Here is a 27,793-nt window from a genome sequence, read left to right on the forward strand (position 1 = left end):
AAACAATATCACTTCTGTGATATTCTTGACCAAAATAACAACAATCTGAGAAAAGCCAGACAAACCCAAATCTGCCATTTTAAAAAATTTAGTCTGTACTCTTCAAGATAAAGTCTGGGAAACTTCTGGTATGAAGGAGACTAAAGAAACATGAGAACTCACTTCAATGCCTAATCCTGATTGGATCTCAGATTTACAAATGACATTATTGGGAACAACTAGCAATATGAGTTTGGTCTATGGCAGGGGTGGGCAAACTTTTTGACTCGAGGGCCACAATGGGTTCTTAAACTGGACCAGAGGGCCGGAACAAAAGCATGGATGGAGTGTTTGTGTAAACTAATATAAATTCAAAGTAAAGGAGCGGAGGGGAGAGCAAGAGAACCGGATAGAACAGCCGGATCCGGCCCGCGGGCTGTAGTTTACCCAAGGCTGGTCTATGGATTAGATAGTAAAAATTTATATATTAATCTGACAGATGCACTGTGGGTATGTAGGAAAGTATGTTTTTATGAAATACTAGAGACCCGGTGCATGAATTCGTGCACGAGTGGGGTCTGGACCACCTGCCCAAATAGGGGCCGATCGGGCTGGGCTGGCTGTGGGGAGGGGCCACGGGCGGTTGGCCAGCGGGCCCTGCCCCTGGTCGAACTCCCAGACAAGAGAACAATTTGTATATTAGCCTTTTATTATATAGGATGAACTAATATATTAAGGGTAGTAGACATAATGCCTGCACCTTAATGGTTCAAGAAAAATAATGTACATATATATAAAAATTAGAGAGAATAAGGCAAATATGGAGAAAACTAGGGGGCTAAATAAGTGTGCATAGTATTTTCAGCACTATATTGCAAATCTGAATTTCAAACCACAAGTTTGAAATTGTTTCAAAATTTAAACAAGTCTATGCATCATACTTTGTGATTTGTAACAGTTAATAACTAATCTAATCCTGATCCCATTCCATTTTCACTCTGTTTTCCTCTAACTTTTCAAGAGCCTAAATAATCAAGTTTCCAACGTCCTTTTAGGAATCTTCTTCATTCCTCATACTGCTCAAATATTTCAGGTATAAAAGCAATATAAAGCATAAATACAACTAAGCCTCCTATATACATAGATGCCCAATCTGAGGATAGCAGTTTATCATTACATTAGAGGCCCGGTGCACGAAATTCGTGCATGGGGGGTGTGTCCCTCAGCCCAGCCTGCACCCTCTCCACTCCAGGACTGTTGGCTCCCAACTGCTCGCCTGCCTGCCTTCCTGATTGCCCCTAACCGCTTCTGCCTGCCAGCCTGATCACCCCCTAACCACTTCCCTGCCAGCCTGATTGATGCCTAACTGCTCCCCTGCCAGCCTGTTTGCCCCTAACTGCCCTCCCCTGCAGGCCTGGTCACCCCTAACTGCCCTCCCCTGCAGGCCTGGTCACCCCTAACTGTCCTCCCCTGCAGGCCTGGTTCCCCCTAACTGCTCTCCCCTGCAGGCCTGGGTCCCCCCCAACTGCCCTTCCCTGCAGGCCCGGTTGCCCCCAACTTCCCTCCTCTGCCAGCCTGGTCACCCCTAACTGCCCTCCCCTGCAGGTCTGATCACCCCCAACTGCTCTCTTTTGCAGGCCTGGTCCCTCCCAACTGCCTTTCCCTGCTGGCCATCTTGTGGCAGCCATCTTGTGTCCACATGGGGGCAGGATCTTTGACCACATGGGAGCAGCCATCTTGTGTTTGGAGTGATGGTCAATTTGCATATTACTCTTTTATTAGATAGGATAAGATGTTTACTGGCTTATTCTGGTAACAAACTCCTTTCTATTTATAATTTGCTACATTTTTTTTCTTTTATCTTTTAAAGCCACAAATAGGTGCTTAATTTTATTAAATTCGCTTTTTTGCATATATTGAAATGGATGTACAATTTCCCCCTTTCATCTATAAATGTGCTAATTGATTTTCTAATGTTAAACTTAAACCTTGTGATGTTAAAAGTATAATCTTGCAAGTCTCAAGATATACCTTTCTTGGAATTAAAAAAATTATATTCACTTTAAAACTTTTTTCACTTATGTTCATAAGTACCCTTTCACATGCTGTCTTGGTCTGGTTCCTGGGAGTAATAATTTTCCTAGCCTCATAAAATCAGTTGGAAAGTGTTCCCTCGTTACCTTCTCTGAAATAATTTAATAGAAGCTGAAATTGTCTATTTCACACAACTTTTCAAATTTACTGGCTAAGTTGTTCATATTCAAATTGTGTTAGATTACAGAAATATCTACAATTCCCCTTCTTATATCTATGCCTCCAGGTAGTCCGCTTCTGTACTGATTCTGGGTGTGGCTGTGTAACTTGCTTTGGCAATGGGACATAATGCACATAGACTTATACATTTGAGCATGTCCTTTCTTGCTGCCTTACAATTTTAAAACCACCATGTGATCAACATTGTGCTAGCCTGCTGGAGGATGAAGCTATGTGGAGGACAACTAAGGTCCCAGCCAATAGCCAGAAACTTGAGTGAGAGCATCTTAGATCATTTAGTCACCAACTAACCCACCAGCTGACCAGAGACGAAATGAGAGAGCCCACAGAGCTCAGTTAAACTGGCCCGGACCATAAGAACCACTATGCTAACCCACAGAATTATTAGCTTAATAAAATGGCTATTGTTTTAAGCCACTTAGTTTTGGAGTGGTTTATTATGCAGCAAAAACTAACTGATGTACTAATATTTTAAAACTTATGCTACTTATAAATTAATGCACCTTTTAAATTCCTATTATTTGTTCTCTCTACTTGCTACAAATTTCTTTTGTGAAATAGCTCTTTAACTGTATTCCACAGGTTCCAACATATATTATTTTTCCTAATGTTCTGGGTATTCCTAATTTCCATTAGGATCTCTTTGATGCCCAAGGTACTTAGAAGTGCTTTATTTTTTCACAATTATGAAGTTTTTGTAACTATCTCATTCACTGATTTCTAATTTAATTGTATTGTGATCAGAGAAAACAGTTTGTACAATACTCTGAAATTAGCTGACATTTTTTTTATACCAAAGTTTTCCGAACTCTTCAGTCCACATGTAGGCCAAAGGAAATACCTAATAGTGTCTTATCAAGTAGTTAGGTCCAAACAACTTAAGTCATTTTTTTTTTTTTGGGGGGGGGGGGGGGAATGAAACAACAAAAAATGGAAAATAAATTTTTATCTTTTTTAGACAAAATATGTGATTGAAAAGAATACAGGGTAATCTAATGCTTAAAAAATGTGAATTAACTCAAGATCTAATAGTTCTGTGGTATCCGAATGATGTTAAATATCAATATTACTCTTAAAATTTAGAATATCCCAAGGTGTCCCTTTAAGTTCACTATGGAGCCCCATGGTACCTGTTTGGGAACTATCCTATCTAATAAAGAGGGAATATGCTAATTGACCATCATACCCTCACAAAGATGGTGGCGCCCACAGCCAATAAGGAGTGAATATGCTAATTGACTGCTACACCTTCAAAGATGGTGGCACCCACAGCCACAAGATGGCAGCGCCCAGTCCCCTCAGCCCCGCCTGGGCGGCAGGCGCATGGCACAGCCAGGCCTGCCCTCAGGTGGGTCCGGCTGCTCCATGTGCCTGCCTCCGGAGTCCCCCAGTCCCCTTAGCCCCCCAGCCGCCCAGGGCTGGCCCGAGGCGCAGGCGAGCCTTGGATCTCAGCTGCCCAGCTGCCCAGGGCGGGCCCGAGGTGCAGGCAAGCCTTGGATGGTGGCTGCCCAGCCACCCAGGGCTGCCTGAGGCTCAGGTAACTAGGGCCGGCCAAGGCTTGCGCTGCTGGCAGTGGCAACAGCAGAGGTGTGATGGGGGCATCACCTTCCCCTGATCACCGGGTCACCTCCTGTACCTGAGGGCTCCTAGACCATGAGAGGGGGCAGGCCAGGCTGAGTGACACCCCTCCAGTGCATGAATTTTCATGCACCGGGCCTCTAGTAGTTTTATATTATCACAAAACCAATTTTCAAATATGCATGAGTTTTTTCTTTTTTTAATTAAATTTATTGGGGTGACAATGGTTAATAAGATCATATAGGTTTCAAGTGTACTTTTCTATAATACATGATCTATATATTGCATGTGCACCCACCACCAAAGTCAAATCATCTTCCATCACCATAAATGTGGCCTCCTTTACTCTTCACTACCTCCCCACTTCCCTCTGAGAGTTACCCTATAGTCATCTCTGTCTATGAGTTTCAGTTTTATATCCCACATGAGTGATATCATATGGCTCTGACCATACGATAGCTTTTTCTAACTTATTTCGCTTAAGCATAATATTCTCAAGCTCCATACATGTTGTTATAAATGGCTGTATTACATCCTTTCTTAGGGCTGAGTAGTAGTCCATAGTATATATGTACATCTTCTTTATCCAGTCCTCTATGAAAGGACACTTGGGTTGTCTCCATGTCTTGGGCACAGTGAATAATGCTGTAATAAACACAGGGGTGCATATATTGTTGCGAATAAATGTTTTCAAGGTTTTGGGGTAGATACCCAGAAGAGGGATTGCTGGGTCATATGGTAATTGTATTCTTAATTTTTTTAGGAACTGCCATACTTACTTTTTTCCACAGTGGCTGCAAAGGTTTACATTCCCACCACCAGTGAATGAGGGTTCCTTCTTCTCAACAACCTCTTCAACACTTGTATTACTTGTCTTATTGATAACACATTCTAACAGGTGTGAGAGGGCATCATTGTAGTTTTTATTTGCATTTCCATAATAGCTAGTGAAGTTGAACAACTTTTCATATATCTGTTGGCCATTTGCATATCTTCTTGGAAGATGTGTCTGTTCAAGTCCTTTGCATTTTTAAAATTGTTACTTTTTTAAATTAAATTGTTTGTTTGGTGTTGAGTTGTATGAGTTCTTTATGTATTTTGGATATTAATAGCTCCTTGTTGGAGCTATTGCTTGCAGATATCATTCCCATTTGGTTGGTTGCCTTTTTATTTTGTTGATGGTTTGTTTTGCTAAGCAGCTTTTTATATAGGCCTGTTAATTTATTTTTACCTTTACATCCCTTGCCTTTGGGGTCAAATTCATAAAATGTTCTCTAAGACCAAGGTCCATAAGCTCAGGACCTATGTTTTCTTCTATGTAATTATTTCAGATCTTATATTTAGGTCTTTGTTCTATTTTGAATTAATTTTTGTACATGGGGACAAACTGTAATCTAGTTTCATTCTCTTGCATGTGGCTTTTCTTTTTTAATTAAAAATATTTTTATTGACTGCAGAGAGGAAGGGAGAGGGAAAGAGAGATAGAAACATCAATGATGAGAGAGAATCATTGATCGGATGTCTCCTGCATACCCCACACCGCAGACTAAGCCTGCAACCTGGACATGTGCCCTGACAGTGAATTGAATCATGACTTCCAGGTTCATAGGTTGACATGCAACCACTGAGCCACGCTTTTCAATTTTCCCAGCACCATTTACTTAAGAGGCTACTTTTCTCTATTGTGCTTTTGGCTCCTTGGTCAAAAATTACTGCCCATATACATGTAGTTTTATTTCTAAACTAGAGGCCCATGCATGAAATTCGTGCATGGGGGTGTGTGTCCCTCAGCCCATCCTGTACCCTCTCCAATCTGGAACATCCCTCTCACAATCCAGGACTGTTGGCTCCCAACCGCTCACCTGCCTGCCTTACTGATTGCCCCTAACCGCTTCTGCCTGTCAGCCTGATCACCCCCGAAGCACTCCCCTGCCAGCCTGACCGACGACTAACTGCTCCCCTGCCAGCCCAATTGTCCCTAACTGCCCTCCCCTGCCGGCCTGGTCGCCCTCAACTGCCCTCCCCTGCAGGCCTGGTCCCCCAAACTGATCTCCCCTGCAGGCCTGGGTCCCTCCCAACTGCCCTCCCCTGCAGGTCTGGTCGCCTCCAACTGCCCTCCCCTGCAGGCCTGGTCACCCCCAACTACCCTCCTCTGCCAGCCCGGTTACCCCTAACTGCCCTCCCCTGCAGGCCTGATCGCCCCACCTGACCTCCCTTGCAGGCCTGGTCCCTCCCAACTGCCCTCCCTTGCTGCCCTGATCGCCCACAACTGCCCTCCCCTGCTGGCCAACTTGTGGCGGCCATCTTGTGTCCACATGGGGGTGGCCATCTTGTGTGTTGGTCAATTTGCGTATTACCTCTTTATTATATAGGATTCTCAATTTTGTTCCATTGGTCTGTGTGTCTGGTTTTCTGCCAATTCCATGCTGTTTTGATTATTGTAGCTCTGTAGTATAATTTGAAGTCAGCAAGTGCTGATACCTCCACCTTTGTTCTTTTGTCTAGTGCCTGCTTTGGCTATTCTGGGTCTTTTGTGGTTCCACACAAATGTAATATGGCCATTTTAATTATGTTGATTCTTCCATCCATGAACACAAAATATCTTTCTATTTCACTGTGTCTTTTTTTGTTTGTTTAATCCTCACCTGAGAATATTTTTTCCATTGATTTTTTAGAGAGAGTGGAAGGGAAAGAGTAGGGAGAGAGTGAGTGGGGAGAGAAAGAGAGAGAGAGAGAGGGAGAACCAACAGACACATCAATTGGTTGTCTCCAACTGGGCCTGGGGATCAAACCTGAAACCGAGGTACATGTCCTTGACTGGGAATTGAACCCAAAACCATTTGGAGCATGGGTCGACACTCTAATCACTGAGCAAAACCAGTCAGGGCATCATTGTGTCTTTTTCAATCTCTTTAAATAATGCTTTGTAGTTTCAGTATATAGGTCCTTCACATCCTTTGTCAAGTTTATTCCTGGGTATTTTATTCTATTTGTTGCAATTGCAAAAGGAATTATTTTTTTCATTTCTATACTGAAGTTTCATTGTTAGTATATAGGAATGAAATCCTCACCAAGAGAGAAAGACAGAGAGAGAGAAACATTGATCATTTGCCTTCCGTATGTTCCCAAACCAGGAATCTAACCCTTAACCCAGGTATGTGCCCTCACCAGGAATTGAACCAGCAACTTTGGTGCACAGGGCAATGCTTAACCTACTGAACTAGTCTGGCCAGGCAGCAGTGGATTTTTATACATTGATGTGTTCTGCAACTTTACTGTATTGATTGTTTCTAATAGTTTCTTGGTAGAGTCTTTAGGGTTTTCTATATATAGAATCATGTCATCTGCAAAAAGTGGATTTTGAAATGTGTTTAATAATACTTGGAAATTGCTATTTAACTTTTCTATCTCTCATTAATTGTTTATTTATTACTCACAAGAAAATCTCTCATAATGATTAAGTCTTTGACAAATTACTCCTTGTAATTTTTTTTATATATACTTGTAATTTTTGCTCTGTATATACTTGTGCATGTTTAGTAGGCATATACAAGTTTAGAGTTATTACAACTTCTTGGTAAATTGTTTTTTAATAAAAAATTAAGTAATGATGCCTGCATTTGAATTAAAAACTAACAGGCTAAAATATCCTAAGGCATGAAAATCACACTTTATATACTTTAACCAAAAAAATATGTAAAAGCCCAAGAAAGATAATCCCTGGGCAGGTTTCTCGTGATCTGACTAATCATTAAAGGAGGCATCATTAAAACCACTAACTTAAACTGTCCCTTTACTTGACAAGCTAGATATTTCCACCTGCCTAGAGTCTATACTACACACAAAAAAGCCCACCATCCAGATATCATTGCTGACATGTACACTTAAGGAACTGTTTGACATTGAAACGGGGACTCAGAACTGTTGGACATTGAAATTGGGACTCAAACATTTTTTGTTATTATATGTTTATTTCTAGTCTGCAGAGGCAAGATTTTTTAAAGGAAAGAAATGGGGAAAAAAAGAGATACCGAGGCAAAGAAGCATTGAACAGACTGTCAAACTACAGCGGGAAGGCAGGAGAGGTTGGCGGGGGGGGGGGGGGGGGTGCTGTAAGAGATCAACCGAAGGACTTGTACCACGCATATAAGCATAACCAATGGATTCAAGACACTGGGGGTGGGGGCAGGTAAAGGCATGTACTGGGGATAGGGGAGGCCAGGGGGAGGTCAATGGGGGGGGGGGAAAAAAAGGAGACATGTACTACTATTTGTAATATTTCAAACAATTAAAAAAAATTAAAAAAAAAAGAGTTGCATGATTTGGTTGTTGTGGGAGAAAAAAAGAAATTAAAAAAAAAAGAGTTTGGGGCCAGTAAAACAGTACATATTAGTAATGAGCTTTTACCCTCAACTTCAGTGCTATTCAAAGTATGGTCCTTGGACTGGCTAAAGGTCTTCGAACTATCTGTTACAGGTCTGCTACAAGATAGGAGTTTGTGCCAGAAATCAACTATGAAACTAAATGCACGTTAGTTCTGTGATTTATTTAGGCAAAAAGACTTTCTTGGTAAAGGAAGCAGTGCCCTGTTTAATATACTGACACAAGTCCCCTAACTTATCCCAGGACTTCTGAGTAGCACTGTTCTATGTCTAAGGTATTTTTCATAAAACTTCAATAAATGATTTAAATATAAGCAACAGTTTAAGATATCATAATTCAATTTTTCTGATTATTAACATTTAATGAGTGATAATGACATGTCCAGAATCTGAGTAAGCATTGTGGAATGAGCTGGGAGGGAGACTTGGGAGTATCTAGGGTGGGAGTGGCGGTGGGGCGGGGTGGAGGACTGGTTATTACCTTCATTTTAGAAGTGTGTAATCTAAAGAAATGGGTAGAGCTCATCTATGAAACTCTTGGAACTAGCTCTATTTTCTTGTATTTTCAAGAATATCAATGTCAGTAATAACATTGTGATTTTCTATACAATGGAGATACAGAAATAGTAAGGCTGAAGTCAGAGTTAAATACTGTGATGATAAAGAATGGGATAAAGAGTGGAGGAATCTTCTCTTGAAGGGATCTCCACACCTCTGTAGAATCGTATCAAAAGCAATTAAGCTTTGTCTGAAATTTAGGCTTTGTTTCAGGAAGGTTGGCTCACTTTTTGCTGCTTATTCAGGGAATTCTGACATGTGAAATAAGGGACTGCTTGAGATTTCTTTAGCAAATTTTATTTTTGGTCGTCCTATAGGATGTTCAGGAACTAACTGTGGTAAGTGCAAAAGAAACAATATTATCCAGAAGAGATAAGAGTCTCTAAGTTAACCAACGTGGATATTAAAAATCATGCTCTGCCCTGGCCAGGTTGCTCAGTTGGTTAGAGTGTCATCCCGATTTGCCAAGGTTGTGGATTGGATCCTGAGTCAGGGCAAAAACAAGAACCAACCAATGAATGCAGTGATAACTGGAACAACAAAATCTCTCTCTCTCTGTCCCTCCCTCCCTCCCTCCCTCTCTCTCTGTCAATAAACACATACACACTCCGACAAGCAAGTATTTTTAACTCTGTAAATTAACTACAGAAGGCAGTACAGTCATAGAGGGAAGAACAAATAACAAATATAAGCCTGGCCTGTGGGGATCAGGTCAAAACCAGCTCTCTGACATCCCCTGAGGGGTCCCAGATTGCAAGAGGGTGCAGGCCAGGCTGAGGGACCCCACTGGTGTATGATCGGGGCCGGGGAGGGACCGCGGGAGGGCTGCAGGGTGTGTCCAGCCCATCTCACCGGACCCCAGCAGCAAGCTAACCTACCAGTCAGAGCATCTGCCCCCTGGTGGTCAGTGCACATCATAGCGACTGGTCAAACGGTTGAACGAACATTCGGACACTTAGCATATTAGGCTTTTATTATAAAGGATAAAATTCAAAATATGCAAAATAATTCATAGAGTAACAAACCAAGATAATGGTCTTTGGGGGAAAGTAGTAATCCATAAGGGGCCTTAGGATACAGGTAATGTTCTTGATTCAGGAGCTGGTTACACAGATGTGTTCACTTTGTGAAATTCATCAAGCTGTACACTTAAGATGTGTTAACTTTTTTTGTATGTATGCTATATGTTAATAAAAAGTTACAAAGGAAAAGAAGAGCTAAGACCAAAATGTTAAGATTGGCAAGGAGCTCACCTTACTCACTGTATTAGGTAGGCTAAGGCTTAGTTCACATCTCTGGTACAAATGACCCAAGGATATGAAAAATGTTAAAAATATGACTGCCCAAACACTGTTGTTAATTTATAAGTATCCATGAAGAAGTTAAGTAATTGAAAGAACACTGGAATTAGCAGATACTTTTCTTTATCTTTTTTATTAAAAAAAAAAAAATGTTTATTGTTGAGAGTATTACAGATGTCCCCCTTTTTCCTTCCTATTACTCCCCTACACGCAGTTCCCATCCCACTCCAGCCTTCACCACCCTATTGTCTGTGTCCAGAGTAATACATATCCTATCTAATAAAGATGGAATATGCAAATTGACTGTTACTCTGTGACAAAAGATGGTGGCACCCACAGCCAATAAGGAGGGAATATGCAAATTGTTGCGACAAGGCGAGAGGCGGAAGGCAGCTCCGGGCTGGAGCAGAGGTGGAAAGGCGGCTCCGGGCCAGAGCAAAGGTGGTGCCAGCAGCCAGGGGAAGGAAGGCCTATTCTTGCACGAATCTTCGTGCATCGGGCCTCTAGTGTACATATAAGATCTTTGGTTAATCTCTTCCTGCAACCCCCTCACCAATTCCCTCTGAGATTCGTCAGTCTGTTCCATGCCTCTATTTTACTCATCAGTTTATTTTGTTCATTAGATTTCTTGTTCAGTTATTTTGATTTTTTAGATTCAATTGCTGATATGTATTTATTGCCATTTTTATTGTTCATATTTTTTATTTCTTCTTCCTTCCCCTTTTTCTTCAAGAATACCCTTCAACATTTCATTTAATACTTATTTGGTGATGAATTCCTTTAGCTTTTTCTTGTCTGTGAAGCCCTTTAACTGACCTTCATTCAAAATGATAGCTTTGTTGGGTAGAGCAATTTTGGTTTTAGGTCCTTGCTTTACATGACTGATTATTTCTTGCCATTCCCTTCAGGCCTACATAGTTTCTGTTGAGAAATCAGCCAACAGTCGTATTGGTGCTCCCTTGTAGGTAACTAACTGCTATTCTCTGGCTGCTTTTAAGAGTCTCTCTTTGTCTTTAATCTTTGACATTTTAATTATGATGTATCTTGGTGTGGGCCTCTTTGGGTTCCTCTTGTTTGGGACTCTGCGCTTCCTGGACTTGTTAATCTATTTCTTTCACTACATAGCGGAAATTTCCTGCCATTATTTCCTCAAATAGGTTTTCAATATCTTGCTCTCTCTCTTTTCTCTTTCTGGCACCCCCATAATGCAAATGCTGGTATACTTGAAGTTGTCCCAGAGGCTCCTTACACTATCTTCATATTTTTACGTTTTTTGTTTAAACATATGTCCGTCCTCCCCGTCCCCCCGCCAATTGACTCCCCTGTAGCTATCTTCATATTTTTGGATTCTTTTTTCTTTTTGACCTTCTGATTTTTTTGTTTTGTTTGTTTTTGGGGTTTTTTTGCATCTCATATTCCAAATCATTGATTTGATTTTCGGAATCATCTACTATTGAATTCCTGTAAATTATTCTTTATTTCAGTTAGTATATGCTTAATTTCTGACTGGTCCTTTTTCATGTCTTTGAAATTCTAATATTCCTGTGAGTCTCACTAAGTCCTGTGAAGCTCTCATTAAGATCCTTGAGCAACCTTATAACCATTGTTTTGACTCTGTACCCAGTAGTTTGCTTGCTTCCATTTCTTTCATTTGTGACATGTTTCTTTGTCTCTGCATTTTGGTTGCTTCCCTGTGATTGTTTCTATGTATTAGGTAGAGCTGTTATGTCTCCTGGAATTGGTAAAGTAGCCTGTGTAGTAGGTGTCCTGTAGGGCCCAATGGCTCAGCCTCCCAGTCACCTGAACTGGGCCCTCTAGGTGCACCCCTGTGTAGGCTGTGTGCACTGTCTTGTTGTAGTTGAGACTTGACTGCTGTTGGTGTCACTGGGAGGAGTTGACCTCCAGGCCAATTGACTGTGAGGACCAGCTGCATCTACAATAGAAGAGCTGCTGTGCAGGAGACACCCCTATGTATCTGATAGGGTCTTAAGCTGTTCACCAGGTGCACTGGCTCTGGGGATTCCCGGGAGGTGCAAAGTCAGCCACTGCTTGGGGCCGTCCGGCAGGAGTGACAAAGAGATCTGCAGATGGCTGCTATTGTATTGGGTTTGGAAGTGCCCAGATGAGGCCCAGCGGTGAAGCAAGACAGGCTGGTGCTAGTGCTGAGCCTTCAGCCTCTTATTGATAGGTTTGGGGCATGCTGATGCCAGCTGCTGCTTGTTAGAGAGATTTTAGAAAAATCTGAAGCCTGAACCAGGGCAGACCATTCATATGGAAAAGCTGCTGCAAATTGGATGGGTCGGGTTCTCAGGGAATCACCAGGGTGGAGTGAATAGTGTGGGCTACACTGAGGAAAATTCAGATATGGCTGCCAGTCAGCACTGCAATGGGGGAGATTCCAGCACAGGAACAATAAACCCTGTCTGGGAGAAAGCCACCCCTGAGTTCTTGCCCTGATGCCAGACAATCCAGTTCCTCCCCATAAGCCACTACCCGGTGCTGGAGCTCAGAGGAAGTGGGACCGTGTAAGTTTGTGTGTCAGCCCTTTAAGAGAAACTTCTGGGTCTCTAGAGGCTTCCTTGTCACCTGCTGGTTTTTACAGCCCAAAGTTATAGGGATGTCCTGAGCTGGGGGTCTGGTACCCCTGCTTCTCATAGGAGTCCTCTGCAGCCAAGATAAGAAAAAAATGTCACACCTGGGTGTCAGGCCAGCCCGTTCTGGGCCTCCGTCCCTCCTACCAATCTCGATATACTTTCTTTACTTCTCTAGTTGTAGGATTTTCATTCAGAAATGGTTGTTCTATATTTTACTAGAATATAGTAAATAAATAAATTACTGTAATTTTTTTTAATATATTTTATTGATTTTTTACAGAGAGGAAGGAAGAGTGATAGATAGTCAGAAACATCGATGAGAGAGAAACATCGATCAGCTGCCTCTTGCACACTTCCTACTGGGGATGTGCCCGCAACCAAGTTACATGCCCTTGACCGGAATCGAACCTGGGACCTTTCAGTCCGCAGGCTGACGCTCTTCCACTGAGCCAAACTGGTTTTGGCTTTACTTGTAATTTTAATGTGGCTGTGGGAGGCAGCAAGTATTGGTGTTTACCTATGCTGCCATCTTGATTCTCCCCCAGCTACTTTTCAAATTTTATAAAAAATGGTGTATTTATGCTATGTGGTCTTAGAAATGATCACTAACTTGCCATATTATTTTCATTATTCAAGTTATACAGAATTTTAACATCAGAAAAAATATTCTTATTACATGTAAATCATCCTTACCTTTCGTAGTTCAACTGTCACTTCATTTCTGTGTCTTCGCATTGTCTAAAAAGAAAAAGATTACATTAAGTATCTAAATATTGATACTGTTAGTATATAAATTAAGGTCTTAGGCATTTAAAATTTTAAAAAATTTTTGAGGTAATTTATTCTTAAGAATTGATCAGTTTTAGACTTTAAATAATAAACTAAAGGAGGTTAAAAGCCAAAACTGTCTATGTTACTGGATATCTACTGGTTAATTTTATGGGGAGTGAGGAGGTGAGGCTTGGCTGCCTTTCCATTCCCCTTTCCTAACTGCACCCAGGCTTACTATAGAGAACTGAATACTCTCCCTTGTGTCGTCTTGATGGAACTGCCTATTAATGAATCTCTACTAAGTTAAGTAGGGCATGAGACTCAAACACATGAACAGAACTCTATTCCCCATAACTCTGAACCTTGAGATAAGTGGGAAGGAAAAAATAGCAGCAATGGACCAGGCATAATGATGCCTATGTCCTGGACTTGCTCTATTTCTAGTTATCTGGTGTGCCTATTCATAATTATAAACTACCCCATATTTTCCCAATAAATTATGGTTTTGCTTAAGTCAGTAGGACTGGTTTTTGATGTTTGCAACCAATGAAGTCTATCTCAAACAATTCATGTTTTTAAATAGAAAACAACTCACTGTCATGGCCTTAAAACCACATGAAAATGAAAATAAGTTTGGGAAGATAGTTTGTATCAAAAGGTAAAAAGTATCCTTCTAACTCTCTAACAGTCTTTACCAGGCACATCTTATCAGAAATTATTGAAATGATTAGGTATCCCCTCTTCCCTTGATGTACTGATATAATGAACTAGTGGCCCAGTGCACGGATTTGTGCATATTGAAAGGAAATTAAAAGAAATATTTTAATATTGCTATTCGCCCTTTCTCTATAATAGAAGTGTCAATCAAATTCACGATCGACCATGACAGATAAAAACACACACGTGTGACTGGCGCCAGCGAGAGCTTTATATATATAGGTAAACTTGCTTAATTAGACCTGCTTTCTGATTTAGCTAAACTTTTTCCAGCCCAGTGAAGTATCCCAACTTCTCTTTCAGGTAATTGTCAGCAACACAGCAGTAAATGTCAACACAAAGCAGATTATTATTGTAGATCACACAGGGAGAACAAAGGGTAAAATATTTAACTGCAGCAGTGTTTGACTATATCCTGCACAGTGAGAAAACGTGGTCATTCTCAAGGTACACCATTTCTTACTTCTTTTCAGTCAGGTCAAGTTTCTAAGCTTTCTAAATCTCCGTTTTCTGGCTAATGAAAAGAAAACAGGATTCCAGCCAGTCTCCTATCTACCTACTCCAGGACTTCTGTGAGGATCAAATGAGATGAGGCACGGGAAAATGCTTCGCAGACATTTGGTTAAAGTGTGAAATGTTTGCACCGGGCTATAAAGCAAGTAGTGTTCCTGGGCTGAAGAAACTGCAAGGAGGCTAGTCATCGCTAGGGAGAGGAAGATAGGTGTTGCTATGTGACATCACTACCCAGCACCCACAGCCACAGTTGCCGGGCTGGGCTGGGCTGTGGGCCGCATATTGTCGGTGGATGAAATTCGTGCAAGAGAAGTCCTTCACAGCCGTGGTCCGGCTGCCTGGATCCATCCCTCACAGCCGTAGTGGCTGCCTCCATCCCACGGCTGCAGCTCCAGCTTCATCCAAAAGGACGTCCAGTCTAATTAGCATATTATGCTTTTATTACTATAGATTAGTATAGATTCTTTTGTTATGGTATCTCTGTAAAGTTTTATTACACTGCAGTAATAAATTAATCCCCTTTTAGGGAAAAAAAAATCCCATGGAAACCAAATTATGTTGAAATATTACTCTAGATATAAACTTACACTTAAATATAGACATATATCAAATGTAAATAAAACTGCCAAACAACCCTGGCCAGTGTGGTTTAGTTGGTTGGAGCAATGTCCAGTACACCAAAAGGTGATGGGTTCAATTGGCACATGCCCAGGTTGTGGGTTCGAGCCCCAGTCAGGGCAGCGACCAATTGATGTTTCTTTCTGTCCCTCCCCCTCCCTCCCTCTCTCTAAAATCAATGAAAACATTTCCTCATGTAAGGGTTAAAAACAAAACAAAAACAAACAAAACCCTGCCAAACAAAATTCAAATTAGTAGCATTCATTTAATGTGATGGAATGCTGCATTGATAAAACTATTATCATTAATAGGATTCAACAGTAGAAAGAGCTTTGAATCTAATTTTATATTTACTATATTTTTGTGTTTTGACTTCAATACTATTAGTACAGAATATTTTCTGTGTCAATTCATCATATAAAATGGTAATAAATGTTGAGCAATCTTCAAATACCAATATTAATGAAGTATAACTTGATAACTCTGTAAACTGTCTTTATTCACTTAAAGATTAGAACTGCACCATTGTTAATATTTGCTATATGAATAGCTAATCCAACTGTTACTAGAACTGAGAAGAAAAAACATGTTCACTGGGATAACTACTACATTTAATTATTTATGAATTGTTACAAGATGGTACATAACAACAACAAAAAGATTCAGGTGGCATATCCTTTCCAAAATATGACCAAATTATTGCTATACTGTAATTCACATTCAAATACTTCAGCAAAGCTCTAGCTGGTTCGGCTCAGTGGTTAGAGTGTTGGCCCATAGTCTGAAGGGTCTCTCTCAGGTTCAATTCCAGTCAGGGACATGTACCTTGGTTACAGGCTCAGTCCCCGGCCTGGGTTGGGGCACGTGCAGGAGGCAACCAATCGATATGTATCTCTCACATCGATGTTCTTCTCTCTGTGTCTCTCCCTCTCCCTTCCATTCTCAATGGAAAAATATCCTCGGGAGAGGATAAACAACAACAAAAACCCTTCAGCATGGATAGAGTTGAGTTAACTTTTAAAGTACCCTAAAAATGGGAATCCACACTTCAGAGGTTGTTAGCATTTTAAGCATCTATATCAGCAGTTAGCTCCCAGTTAGTAAGTGCTTTGCATATCAAAATCTGAATTTAGACACTAGTTTGTTAATTAGTATAAGATATGTTGATACTCTCTTATTGCTGAATAGAATGGTTCAAGATATATGGACTGGCTAGGAATATTGTACAGGTGCCTTGAATCTTACCTATTTGCAGTCTATTTCAGAGTAGTGTTTGAGTCTAGGTCTCCCTTTGATAGTGTGTCCCACCCCTTCTTGGAGGATTCTGTCACCTAATCCTAGTCAGATCTTTGTGGTATCTGCTTATGGTTGAAGTTTTAAAACAAGGTAGTAGTCTAGAGTCTAAAAGGGCTAAACTCATAGAACAAGCTGCATGGTGTTTTGTGACTGCTTGCTAATATGTTTGTATAAGTAGCAGAATTTTGTCTATGGCTTGTTTTATTATAACTCATTGGTAATAAAAATTCTAAGGAAAAACATCTATTATCCTCATTTATCTCTAATAGTTAAAGGTATCCTATTCATCCAAAATGAAGGTAAATGTAAACCATATGAGTGTAAATGGCCAAATGGCTTAGGTCTGTTAGCAGCAAGTATTTTTGAGTCATGATTTACTCTGTTCTCTGAATCATAGCAAAAGGTTGCATCTTAGGCCCTTTCCTGCCTTACATTCTTCCCAACTAATCTCATCTACTCCCATGTCTTCAATTATTGTTTGATGACCACTCCCAAATACCTATCTTTAGTTCAGCCCTCTCACCTGAGCTCCAGATCTGTAAGTACAATATGCATTCACTCAACAAAAATTTATTGAATTCATCTAAAATTCAACAGGCAATATGCCTGCAACTAGGAGACAAGCAGATGAGTCTATGACAGTGGTCAGAAAACTGCAGCTTGTGGGCCAAATCTGACAGGCAGTTTTTGTAGGATCTGCCAGGAATGGTTTTTATATTTTTAAGTGATTACATTATACATGATATTAAGTATCTATATAATACCTTATTTTTGTTTCTTGGTTACCGAAGCCTAAAATATTTACTACCTGTATTTTGAAGTAAAAGTATGCCAGTCTGCACTCATGCAGTTGTGGACAAACTGATTAAGGAGTCTGTCTGGGCGGGGCAGCAGACTTGGAAGGGTTGGCTCACCAGCTCTCTTGAACAATTACCTTCTTGCAGTGGGAGGGTAAATGGGGAGTGAAGGAGCCAATGTAAAGGGCGGCAGGGTCAACTCTGCTTCTACCAGCGTAGGAGGGGTAATTGTCAATCAATTTATTGAGCACTACTGTGTGTGAGACACTGCCAGGACGCTTTGGAATGGTGACCTCTGCTTCCATGGGAGCTTGCAGTGTAGACTGGAAGGAAGCAATTGAGGCATGGAGAGGGCTGACATTACACAAGACTATCAGACAGAAGAATGCCATGAGTAAAGATACAAAGGATCTGTCTAGAAATGGAGTGGGCTTCTTGGCCAGTCTAGTCCAAGAGATGTGCAGCAGGAACGTGTAAAGTGAGCCTGGAAGAAAGGATTCCTCCTATGGCTCCTAACAGGACAACTCTCCCTAGTCCTGGGGCTGGGGAGCACCTGGAAGAAATTCTCACCCCAAACCACTTACTCTTCCACAAGTATTCCCAATATTAGGAAACAGTATAACCATGCTAACAGTTTCAAAATCCCAATCCTGGGACATCATCCAATTCTACTCACACTCTCATTCTTTGACATGCAACTAGTCACCAAAATAGGATTCAAACTTTCTAGATCCACTGCCACTGTCCTAGACTAAGGCCACCATCATCTCACCTGAATAACTGCCATAGCCTCCGAACCTATCTCCTTCTATGCACTGAATCAATTTCCCACAATGCAGTCAGAGTGTTCTTTTTAAAATGCAAATCCCCGTTGTCTCTCAATATAATTTTTAATCTCTTGGATTCACCCCTTCCAAAGTCACCAGGACAGCCAAACCAGAACCCTATGGACAAAATCTGTAAGACTGGTTGACAAAGTACCCCCCAAAATTCTCAAATATAAGCAGGGCCTGGTTAAATCACCAACTATAGACTCACATGGTATCAGCATGTATGAAGATGGAAGCAGACGGACAAAAGTAATAGGGCAACTAAAGGGCTTGAGGACAGGAGAGCTCAAAATCATGAATCAGTAGAGTTTAGAAGGGCTATCTATAATAATAAAAGTGTAATATGCTAATTAGATAGGACATCCTTCCAGATAACCTTCTGAACGAAGCCGGGGCTGCGAGGGAAGCCTGGGTGCCTGAAGCCAGGGGAAGGAAGGCCTACTCTCGCACGAATTTTGTGCATCAGGCCTCTAGTATTCAAAATATTGAAAGATAGAAATCACCAGCCAATAAAAATATACCCATCAAAGTTATACTTTAGACACGAAGGGGAAATAAAGGCTTTTCCAGACAAACGAAAGATGAGGAATGTACCACAAGACCTATATAACAAGAAATGTTTTTAACTGAAACAAAAAGACAAAAGGGTACAAAACTGTAAGATGACAAAGAGAAGTAGGAAACTGCAACTCTTTTTCAGACTAGGTTATTAAATACTTAAACATAAAGGTTAAAGATACTTAAAAAAACCACACTATTATCTTCTGCAATTGGAAAATGAATGCACAGCATTAAAAGGGATAATGTGACAACAGAAACATAAAATGGGAGGGAACAAAAAGACTGAACTTGCACAGGTAGATGGAGATAAGATTCAACCAGAAGAAAAAGAATTATTGTTCCTATGACAACTTTTTTTTTTTTGCATAAAACTAATGGTAACCATGCCAAAAAAAAAAAAATAAATCTAGAACTGAGACAGGTAACATAAAAAGGGAAAATCATAGACTACTATCAAACTAAAATAGCAGAAAGAAACACAAGAGAAAAGAAACAATGAAGACAGAGAATAACCAGAAAACAAAATATAAAATGGCTATAGGAAGTCCTCATATATCAATAATCACCCTAAATGTAAATAGACTGAACTCACCAATTAAAAGACACAGAATAGTGGGATGGATTAAAAAACCAGACCCAACTACATGTTGCCTTCAAGAGACCCATCTCAGCTACAAAGACAAAGACTCAAAGTGAGGGGGTAGAAGATAATACTCCAAGCAAATGGCACCCAGAAAAAAGCCGGTGTGGCTATACTTATATCAGACAAAATAGAGTTCAGGATAAAAACGAAAACAAAAGAGAAAGATGAATATTTTACAATGATAAAGAGGACAATACATTAAGAAGACATAGCACTTATTAATTTATACACACCCAACCCGAAAGCATCAAAATTATCAAGCAATTACTAACAGAACTCAAAAGGGAAAACTGACAAAAATACAATTATAATAGGGAACCTAAATACCCCACTGACAGCAATAGATGAAAATGGCCTTAAATGACACATTAGATCAAATGGACATAATATTTACAGAGCTTTCCATCCCAAAACAACAGACTATACATTCTTCTCTAGCTTACATGGAACATTCTCAAGATAGACCATATGAGGGGCACAAAACTAGTCTCAATAAATTTAAGAAAATTGAAATCATACTAAATATATTCTCTACCTACAATGGTTTGAAACTAGAGATCAACTACAAAAAGAAAGCTGGAAAAACCACAAATATGTGGAGATTAAACAACATGCTACTGAACACCTACTGGGTCAAAGAAGAAATTAACAGAAGAGGTTAAAATCTACATAGAGAAAAATGAGAATGACAATATAACATCAAAATTTGGGAGATGCAGAAAAAGTGGTACTAAGAGGAAAATTTACAAGACCTACCTCAGAAACAAGAAAAATCTCAAATAAACAATCGAACACTTCATCTTAAAGAACTAGAAAAACAAATGAAGCCCAAAGTTATGGAAATAATAAAAATTAGAGCAGAACTTCCCTGGCCAGGTGGCTGAGTTGGTTGGAGCATTGTCTCATACACTAAAAGGTTGCAAGTTCGATTCCTGGTCAGAGCACATACCTAGGTTGTGGCAGGGCACGAACGGGAGGCAACTGATCAATGCTTCTCTCACATTGATATTTCTCTCTCCTCCCTCTCTCTCTAAAATCAAACAAACAAAAACATATTCTTGGGTGAGGATTAAAATAAAAAATAGAGCAGAATTCAACAAAATAGAAAACAAAACAAAAAATAACAGAAAAAAATTAATGAAAAAAGAGCTGGTGCTTTTTTAAAAAAGATAAATGAAACTGAAAAACTTCTGACTAGATCACTAAGGAAAAAGGAGAAAAGACTCAAATAAATAAAATTAGAAATGAAAGAGAAGTTACAAAAGATACCACAGAAATAAGAAGGATTGATTATACAAGAACTATGAAAGACTGTATGCCACCAAATTTGATTACTCGGAAGAAATGAACAAATTCTTAAAAGTATATAACATTCCTATACTGAACCAGGAAGAACTGGTAAACCTAAATAGATGGATCAACAGTAAGAAAATTGAAACAGTCATCAAAAGCCTCCCCACAAAGAAAAGTTCAAGTCCAGATGGCTACACTAGTGAATTCTGCCAAACATTCAAAGACAATTCAATACCTATCCTCAAAGTCTTCCAAGAAATTGAAGAAAAGGGAATACCAACACTTGGCAAGGACAACACAAACATGCAAAAAAAATTACAGACCAAAAAAAAAAAAAAAATTACAGACCAATGTCTCTGATGAGCATAGATGCAAAAATCCTAAACAAAGAACCATCAAATCTATACTAATAAAAGGGTAATATGCTAATTAGACCGAGTGACCAGCCATCTTCCGGACGTCCGACTTCCTTCCGGACAAAGTCACGGTGGTGGGGGCCGAGGCAGAGCAGGCCAGCAGGGGAGGGCAGTTGGGGGCCATCAGGATGGCAGGGGAGGGCAGTTGGGGCCATCAGGCCAGGGAAGTTGGGGGCCATCAGGCTGGCAGGGCAGGGAAGTTGAGGGGCATCAGGCTGGCAGGGGAGCGGTTAGGCGGCGATCAGGCCAGCAGAGGAGGTTAGGGGCAATCAGGCAGGCAGGCAGGCAAGTGGTTAGGAGCCAGCGGTCCCGGATTGTAAGAGGGATGTCCCAGATAGGAGAGAGTGCAGGCTGGGCTGAGGGACACCACCCCCAATGCACAAATTTTATGCACCGGGCCTCTAGTCAAATAAAATACATTAAAAATATAATACATCACAATCAAGTGGGGTTTATTTCAGGGATGCAAGGATGGCTGAACACATGCAAATCAACCGATGCATTATACCACATTAACAAAATAAAAGATAAAAATCATGATAATATCAATAGATGGGAAAATATAATACATCACAATCAAATGGGGTTTATTTCAGGGATGCAAAGATGGCTGAACACATGCAAATCAACTGATGCTATATACCACATTAACAAAATAAAAGATAAAAATCATATGACAATATCAATAGATGCAGAAAAAGCATATGACAAGTCATAACATCCGTTTAGTATAACTAAAACACTCAATAAAACGGATATAGAAGGGAAGTACCTCATTATAGTAAAGGCTACATATGACAAATCCACAGTCAATATCATACTTTATAGTGAAAAGCTAAAAGCTTTTCCTCTCTAAGATCAGGAACAAGACAAAGATAACCACACTCACCACTGTTTATCCACACAGTACTGTTAAGTCCTAGCCAAAACAGCCTGGAAAGAGAAATAAATAAAAGGTACCTAAATTGGGAATAAAGAAGTAAAACTGTCACACTTGCAGATGGCATGATTCTATATATAGAAAACTCTGAAGACTCCACGAAAAGACTATTAGAAACAATATACAAATACTAGAGGCCTGATGCACGAAATTTGTGCAAGAGTAGGCTTTCCTTCCCCTGGCTGCCAGCACCAGCTTCCCTCTGACCCCCGGGACCCGGGCTTCCCTCTGGCCGCTGGAAGGCACCCGGGACCCAGGCTTTCCTCTGGCTGCTGGCAGGCACCCAGGACCCAGGCTTCCCTCACAGCCCTGGTCTCGTCCAGAAGGATGTATGGTCTAATTAGCACATAACACTTTTATTATTATAGATAGTAAAGTTGCATGATACAAAAATCAATGCACAAAAATGTTGTATTCCTTCCTGTATATTAACTATGAAATATCAGACAGAGAAATGAAGAAAACAATGCCATATGCAATTGCAACAGAAAGGATAAAATCCTAGAAATCAAAAAAGGAAGTGAAGAATCTATACATTGAAAGTAACAGGACATTATTGAAAAAAGTGAAAATACAAGAAATGGAAAGATATTCATGGACTGGAAGAATCAAGAAAGTTAAAATGGCCATGTTACCTAAAGCAATATACAGATAGTGCAATCCCCATAAAAACTCAATGGCATTTTTGAAAGAAATAGAACAAAATAGTACCAGGTTTGTATAGAATCACAAAAGATTCCAAATAGCCACAACAATCCAGACAAAAAAAAGAACAAAACCAGAGTTATTACACTCCCTGACTTCAAATTATTCTACAAAAAATACAATAATCAAAACAGTATGCTACTGGCAGAAAAAGACACACAGACCAAAGGAACAGAATTGAGAGCCCAGAAATAAACCCACATGTATATAGACAAGTAATTTTTGAAGCAAAAACAAAGGAGAAAAGAAAGCCTCTTTAATAAATAGTGCTGCGAAAGAATAAAACTAAGTGATCGGAACCCCAGCCTTACCTTCAACCGGGGAAACCTTGGATACCGCCCGGGATAGTACAATCACAATGCCCAGGGACCAGTTGCCTCAGCTGCAAACCCACGTTCGCCAGAACACCAGCCGCCCCAACCATGGGCACCTGGGAGGTCTGCTCAGGGGAAAAGAAAGCAGTGCAGAAAACGTGGACAGGCCCTGTGCCTTCTCACAGAGCAGATAGAAGGAAGAGCTGGGTCAAACAGCACCCACCTGGAACTGGCGAATTGGACACAGCTGGTGGGGCAATCCACAGACGGAAAGGTCAGATATTGCCTGGAGAAAGTCAACATAGGAGAGAGAGCGCTACATAACCAGAAACTCTGAGATGAGCGATCATGGGGAGACAAAGAAACAGCCCACATATGAAAGAAAAGGAGGAATCACCAGAAAAGGAAGTAAATGAAATGGAGGCAAGCTGTATGACAGAGAAAGAATTCAGAGCAACGGTCATAAGGTCACTGAAAAGAATGGAAGACAAATTCAACAATATGTGTAAGAACCAAGAGGAAATGAAGAAGAACCAAGAGATGAAAAATGACATCGCTGCAATAAAAAACTCTATAGAAAGCATCAACAGTAGACTAGAAGAAGCGGAGAACTGCACCAGTGAGGTAGAAGACAAGGTAGGAAAAAATACCCAAGCAGAATAGCATCTAGAAAAAAAGAAACTTAAAAAAACAGGAGAGCCTAAGAGAATTTTGGGACAATACAAAATGAAAAAACATTCGCATAATAGGGGTGCCAGAAGGAGAGGAAACTGAGCAAGGAATAGAAAACCTGTTTGAATAAATAATAACAGAAAACTTCCCTGATATTGGGAAGAAAATACTCACACAAGTCCAGGAAGCTCACAGAGTCCCAAAGAAGATGAACCCCAAAAGACTGACACCAAGACACATTATAATTAAAAGAGGCCTGGTGCATGAAATTAGGGAACAAGGGGTGGGGGGCGGGCAATCCTTTCAGCCCAGCCTGCACCCTCTCCAATCCGGGACCCCTCGGGGGATGTCTGACTGCTGGTTTAAGCCCAATCTCAGGGATTGGGCCTAAACCGGAAGTCGGACATCCCTCTCACAATCCGGGACTGCTGGCTCCTAACTGCTCACCTGCCTGCCTGCCTGATCACCTCTAACTGTCCCCCCTGCCAGCCTGATCACACCTAACTGCCTCTGCCTGCTGGTCTGGTCACCCCCAACTGCCCCCCCCCGGTGGCCTGGTCACCACTAAATGCACCCCCTGCCAGCCTGGTTGCCCCTTACTGCCATCGTGGTAGCCTTCAACTGGCCCCCTCTGCCAGCCTGGTCGCCCCCAACTGCCCCCCTCTGCTGCACTTACTGAACCCCTGCAGGCCTGGTCGCCCTCAACTGCCCCTGAGCTGGCTTGGTCGCATCCACTAGCCCCCCCACCCCACAAGCCTGGTCATCCCTTACTGTCCCCCCTGGCGGCGTGGTTGCCCCTCACTGCCCCCCCCCCCCCCAATCCTGGTCACCCAACTGCCCTTCGGCCAGCCTGGTCGCCCCACGCAGCCTGCTGTTCAATTGTTTGGTCATCCCTCACTAACCCCCTGCCGGCCTGGGTGCCCCACACAGCCTGCTGTTCAGTCATTTGGTCATCCCTCACTAATCCCCCTGCTGGCCTGGTCACCCAAGACAGCCTGCTGTTTGGTTGTCCGTCTGGCTGTTTTGGTCATGACGGCCCCTGGCTTTTTACATATTAGGATTGACAAACAACAATGACAAAGTAAGAATCTTAAAGGCTGCCAGAGAGAGACAGAATGTTGCCTACAAAGGATCTCCCATCAGACTAGTGACTGATTTCTCAACAGAAACACATCAGGCCAGAAGGGAATGGAATGAAATATACTAAGTCATGCAAACCAAGAGTCTGAACCCAAGAATACTGTACCAAGCAAGGCTATCAATCAAAACTGAGGGTGAAATCAGGAGCTTCACAGACAAAAAAGGACTAAGGGAGTTCATTACCACCAAACCAGAAATGCAAGAAATGCTAAGGGTCTGCTGTAAAAAAAAGAAGTAGGAAGCGAAGAAGTAATACAGGCAAAAAGAATAAAAATGGCGACAAACAAGTAACTATCAATAATAACTTTAAATGTAAATGGATTAAATGCCCCAATCAAAAGACATAGGGTAGCTGAGTGGATAGGAAAACATGACCCATATATCTGCTGTTGACAGGATACCCACCTTAGAACAAAGGACTCAGACTGATGGTGAAGGGATGGAAAATGGGTTTTTCTTGCGAATGGAAAAGAAAAAAAACAAAAAAAACCTGGGGTAGCAATATTTATTATCTGACAAATTAGATCTCAAAGTGAAGGACATAACAAGAGATAAGAAAGGACATTTCATAATACTAGAGAGAAATTCAACAAGAAGATATAACTCTGGTAAACATATATGCACCCAATACAAGAGCGCCCAAATACATAAAAAAACTTCTGGACGATATCAAGGGAGAGACTGACAGCAATACAGTCATACTAAGAAACATCAATCCTAAATGAATCACTAGATCAGATGGAATTGACATCTTCAGAACATTCCACCTAAAAGGCACAGAATATACATTCTTCTTAACTGCACATGGGTCATTGTCAAAGATAGACCACATATTGGGACACAGGCAAAGTCTCTTCAAATTCAAGAAGATAGAAATCATATCAAGCATCTTCTCAAATCACAATGGCATAAAACTAGAAATCAACTATAACAGAAACAATAAAAACAAACACCTGGAGGCTGAATAGCATGCTATTACACAATGATTGGGTTACCAAAGAGATCAAAGAAGAAATAAAAAGCATCAGGCCATCAAATGACAATGAAATCACAACAATCCAAAATCTATGGTACACAGTGAAAACAGTCTTGAGAAGGAAGTTAATAGCTCTACAGATCTATCTAAAAAACAAGAAACAATGGTAATGAATTATATAACCCTACAACTCACAGAGTTATAAAGAGAGCAACAAGAAAAGCCCAGTGTAAGCAGAAGGAAGGAAATAATAAAGATCAGAGTAGAGATAAACGACATAGAGACCAAAAAAATAATACACAAGATCAACAAAACCAAGAGCTGGTTCTTTGAAAGGATAAACAAGATTGAGGAACCTCTAGTCAGGCTCACCAAGAAGCAGAGAGAGAGGACCCAAATAAACAAAATCAGAAATGAAAGTGCTAAAGTAACAACCGATGCCACAGAAATACAAAAGATTATGAAAAAATACTATGTACAACTCTATTCCAACAAAATGGACAACCTAGATGAAACAGACATATTCTTAGAGAAAAACAAGCTCCCAAAATTCAATCAAGAAGAATCAAAAAACTTGAGTAAGTCCAACAACTACCAAAGAAATTGAAACAGCAATCAAAAATCTTCCAGCAAACAAAGCCCTGGTCCGGATGGCTTTACAGGGGAGTTCTACCAAGCATTCAAAGAAGAAATAAAACCTATCCTCCTCAGATTATTCCAAAAAATTCAAAAGGAAGGCAGACTTCCAAGCTCTTTCTATGAAGCCAGCATTACCTTAATCCCACAACCAGATAAAGACACCACAAAAAAACGAGAACTACAGGCCAATATCCTTGATGAACACAGATGCTTAAATCCTCAACAAAATTCTAGCAAATCGGATTAAGCATTACATTAGAAAGATCATACAACATGACCAAGTGGGATTTATTCCGGGGATGAAAGGATAGTACACTATTCGTAAATCAATGAATGTGATATAACACATAAACAAACTGAGAGACAAAAAATCACAGAATCATATCAATCGATACAGAAAAAGCATTTGACAAAATCCAACACCCTTTCTTGATAAAATCTCTCAGCAAAACGGGAATAGAGGAACCATACGTCAACATAATAAAAGCCTTATGTGACAAACCTATAGCCAACATCATACTCAATGGGCAAAAACTAAACTCATTTCCCCTAAGAACAGGAACAAGACACGGATGCCCACTTTCACCACTCCTGTTCGATATAGTACTGGAAGTGCTAGCCATAGCGATTAGACAAGATGAAGAAATAAAAGGCATCGAAATTGGAAAAGGAGAAGTAAAACTGTCCTTATTCACAGATGACATGATAATGTACACAGAAAACCTTAAAGACTCCATCAAAAAACTATTAGACCTAATAAATGAATTTGGCAATGTAGCAAGATACAAAACACCCAGAAATCTATGGCCTTTTTATACACCAATAATGAACTCACAAAGAAGCGAAAAAACACACACAACAATCCCATTTACCATTGTGTCAAAAAAATTAAGATACTTAGGAATAAACTTAACTAAGGACGTAAAAGACCTGTACTCAGAAAACTACAGGACATTGAAAAAAGAAATAAAAGAAGGTATAAACAAATGGAAGAACATACCATGTTCATGGATTAGTAGAATCAACATCATTAAAATGTCCATACTACCCAAAGCAATCTACAGATTCAATGCAATCGCCATTAAAATACCAATGGCATATTTCAAAGACTAGAACAAACGCTCCAAAACTTCATCTGGAATAAAAAAAGACCCCGAATAGCCACAGCAATCCTGAGAAAAAAGACCAAAGTTGGAGGGATCACAATACCAGATATGAAGCTACATTACTAAGCCACGGTTCTAAAAAGTGCATGGTACTGGCACAAGAACAGACATATAGAGCAA

General features: G+C 40.6%; 1 protein-coding gene across 1 annotated transcript in view; it reads right to left on the reverse strand.

The window, feature by feature from the left end:
- KPNA3 (karyopherin subunit alpha 3) overlaps positions 1–27,793 on the reverse strand; it is a 101,710-nt gene that overhangs the window by 29,889 nt on the left and 44,028 nt on the right. The window contains exon 2 of the mRNA XM_080661293.1: positions 13,360–13,404. Within this exon, the coding sequence (XP_080517419.1) occupies positions 13,360–13,404 (45 nt within the window). The remainder of the gene's footprint in view (positions 1–13,359; positions 13,405–27,793) is intronic.

The sequence above is a fragment of the Plecotus auritus genome, assembly GCF_963455305.1.
Source record: "Plecotus auritus genome assembly, chromosome: 3".
Taxonomy (NCBI): domain Eukaryota; kingdom Metazoa; phylum Chordata; class Mammalia; order Chiroptera; family Vespertilionidae; genus Plecotus; species Plecotus auritus.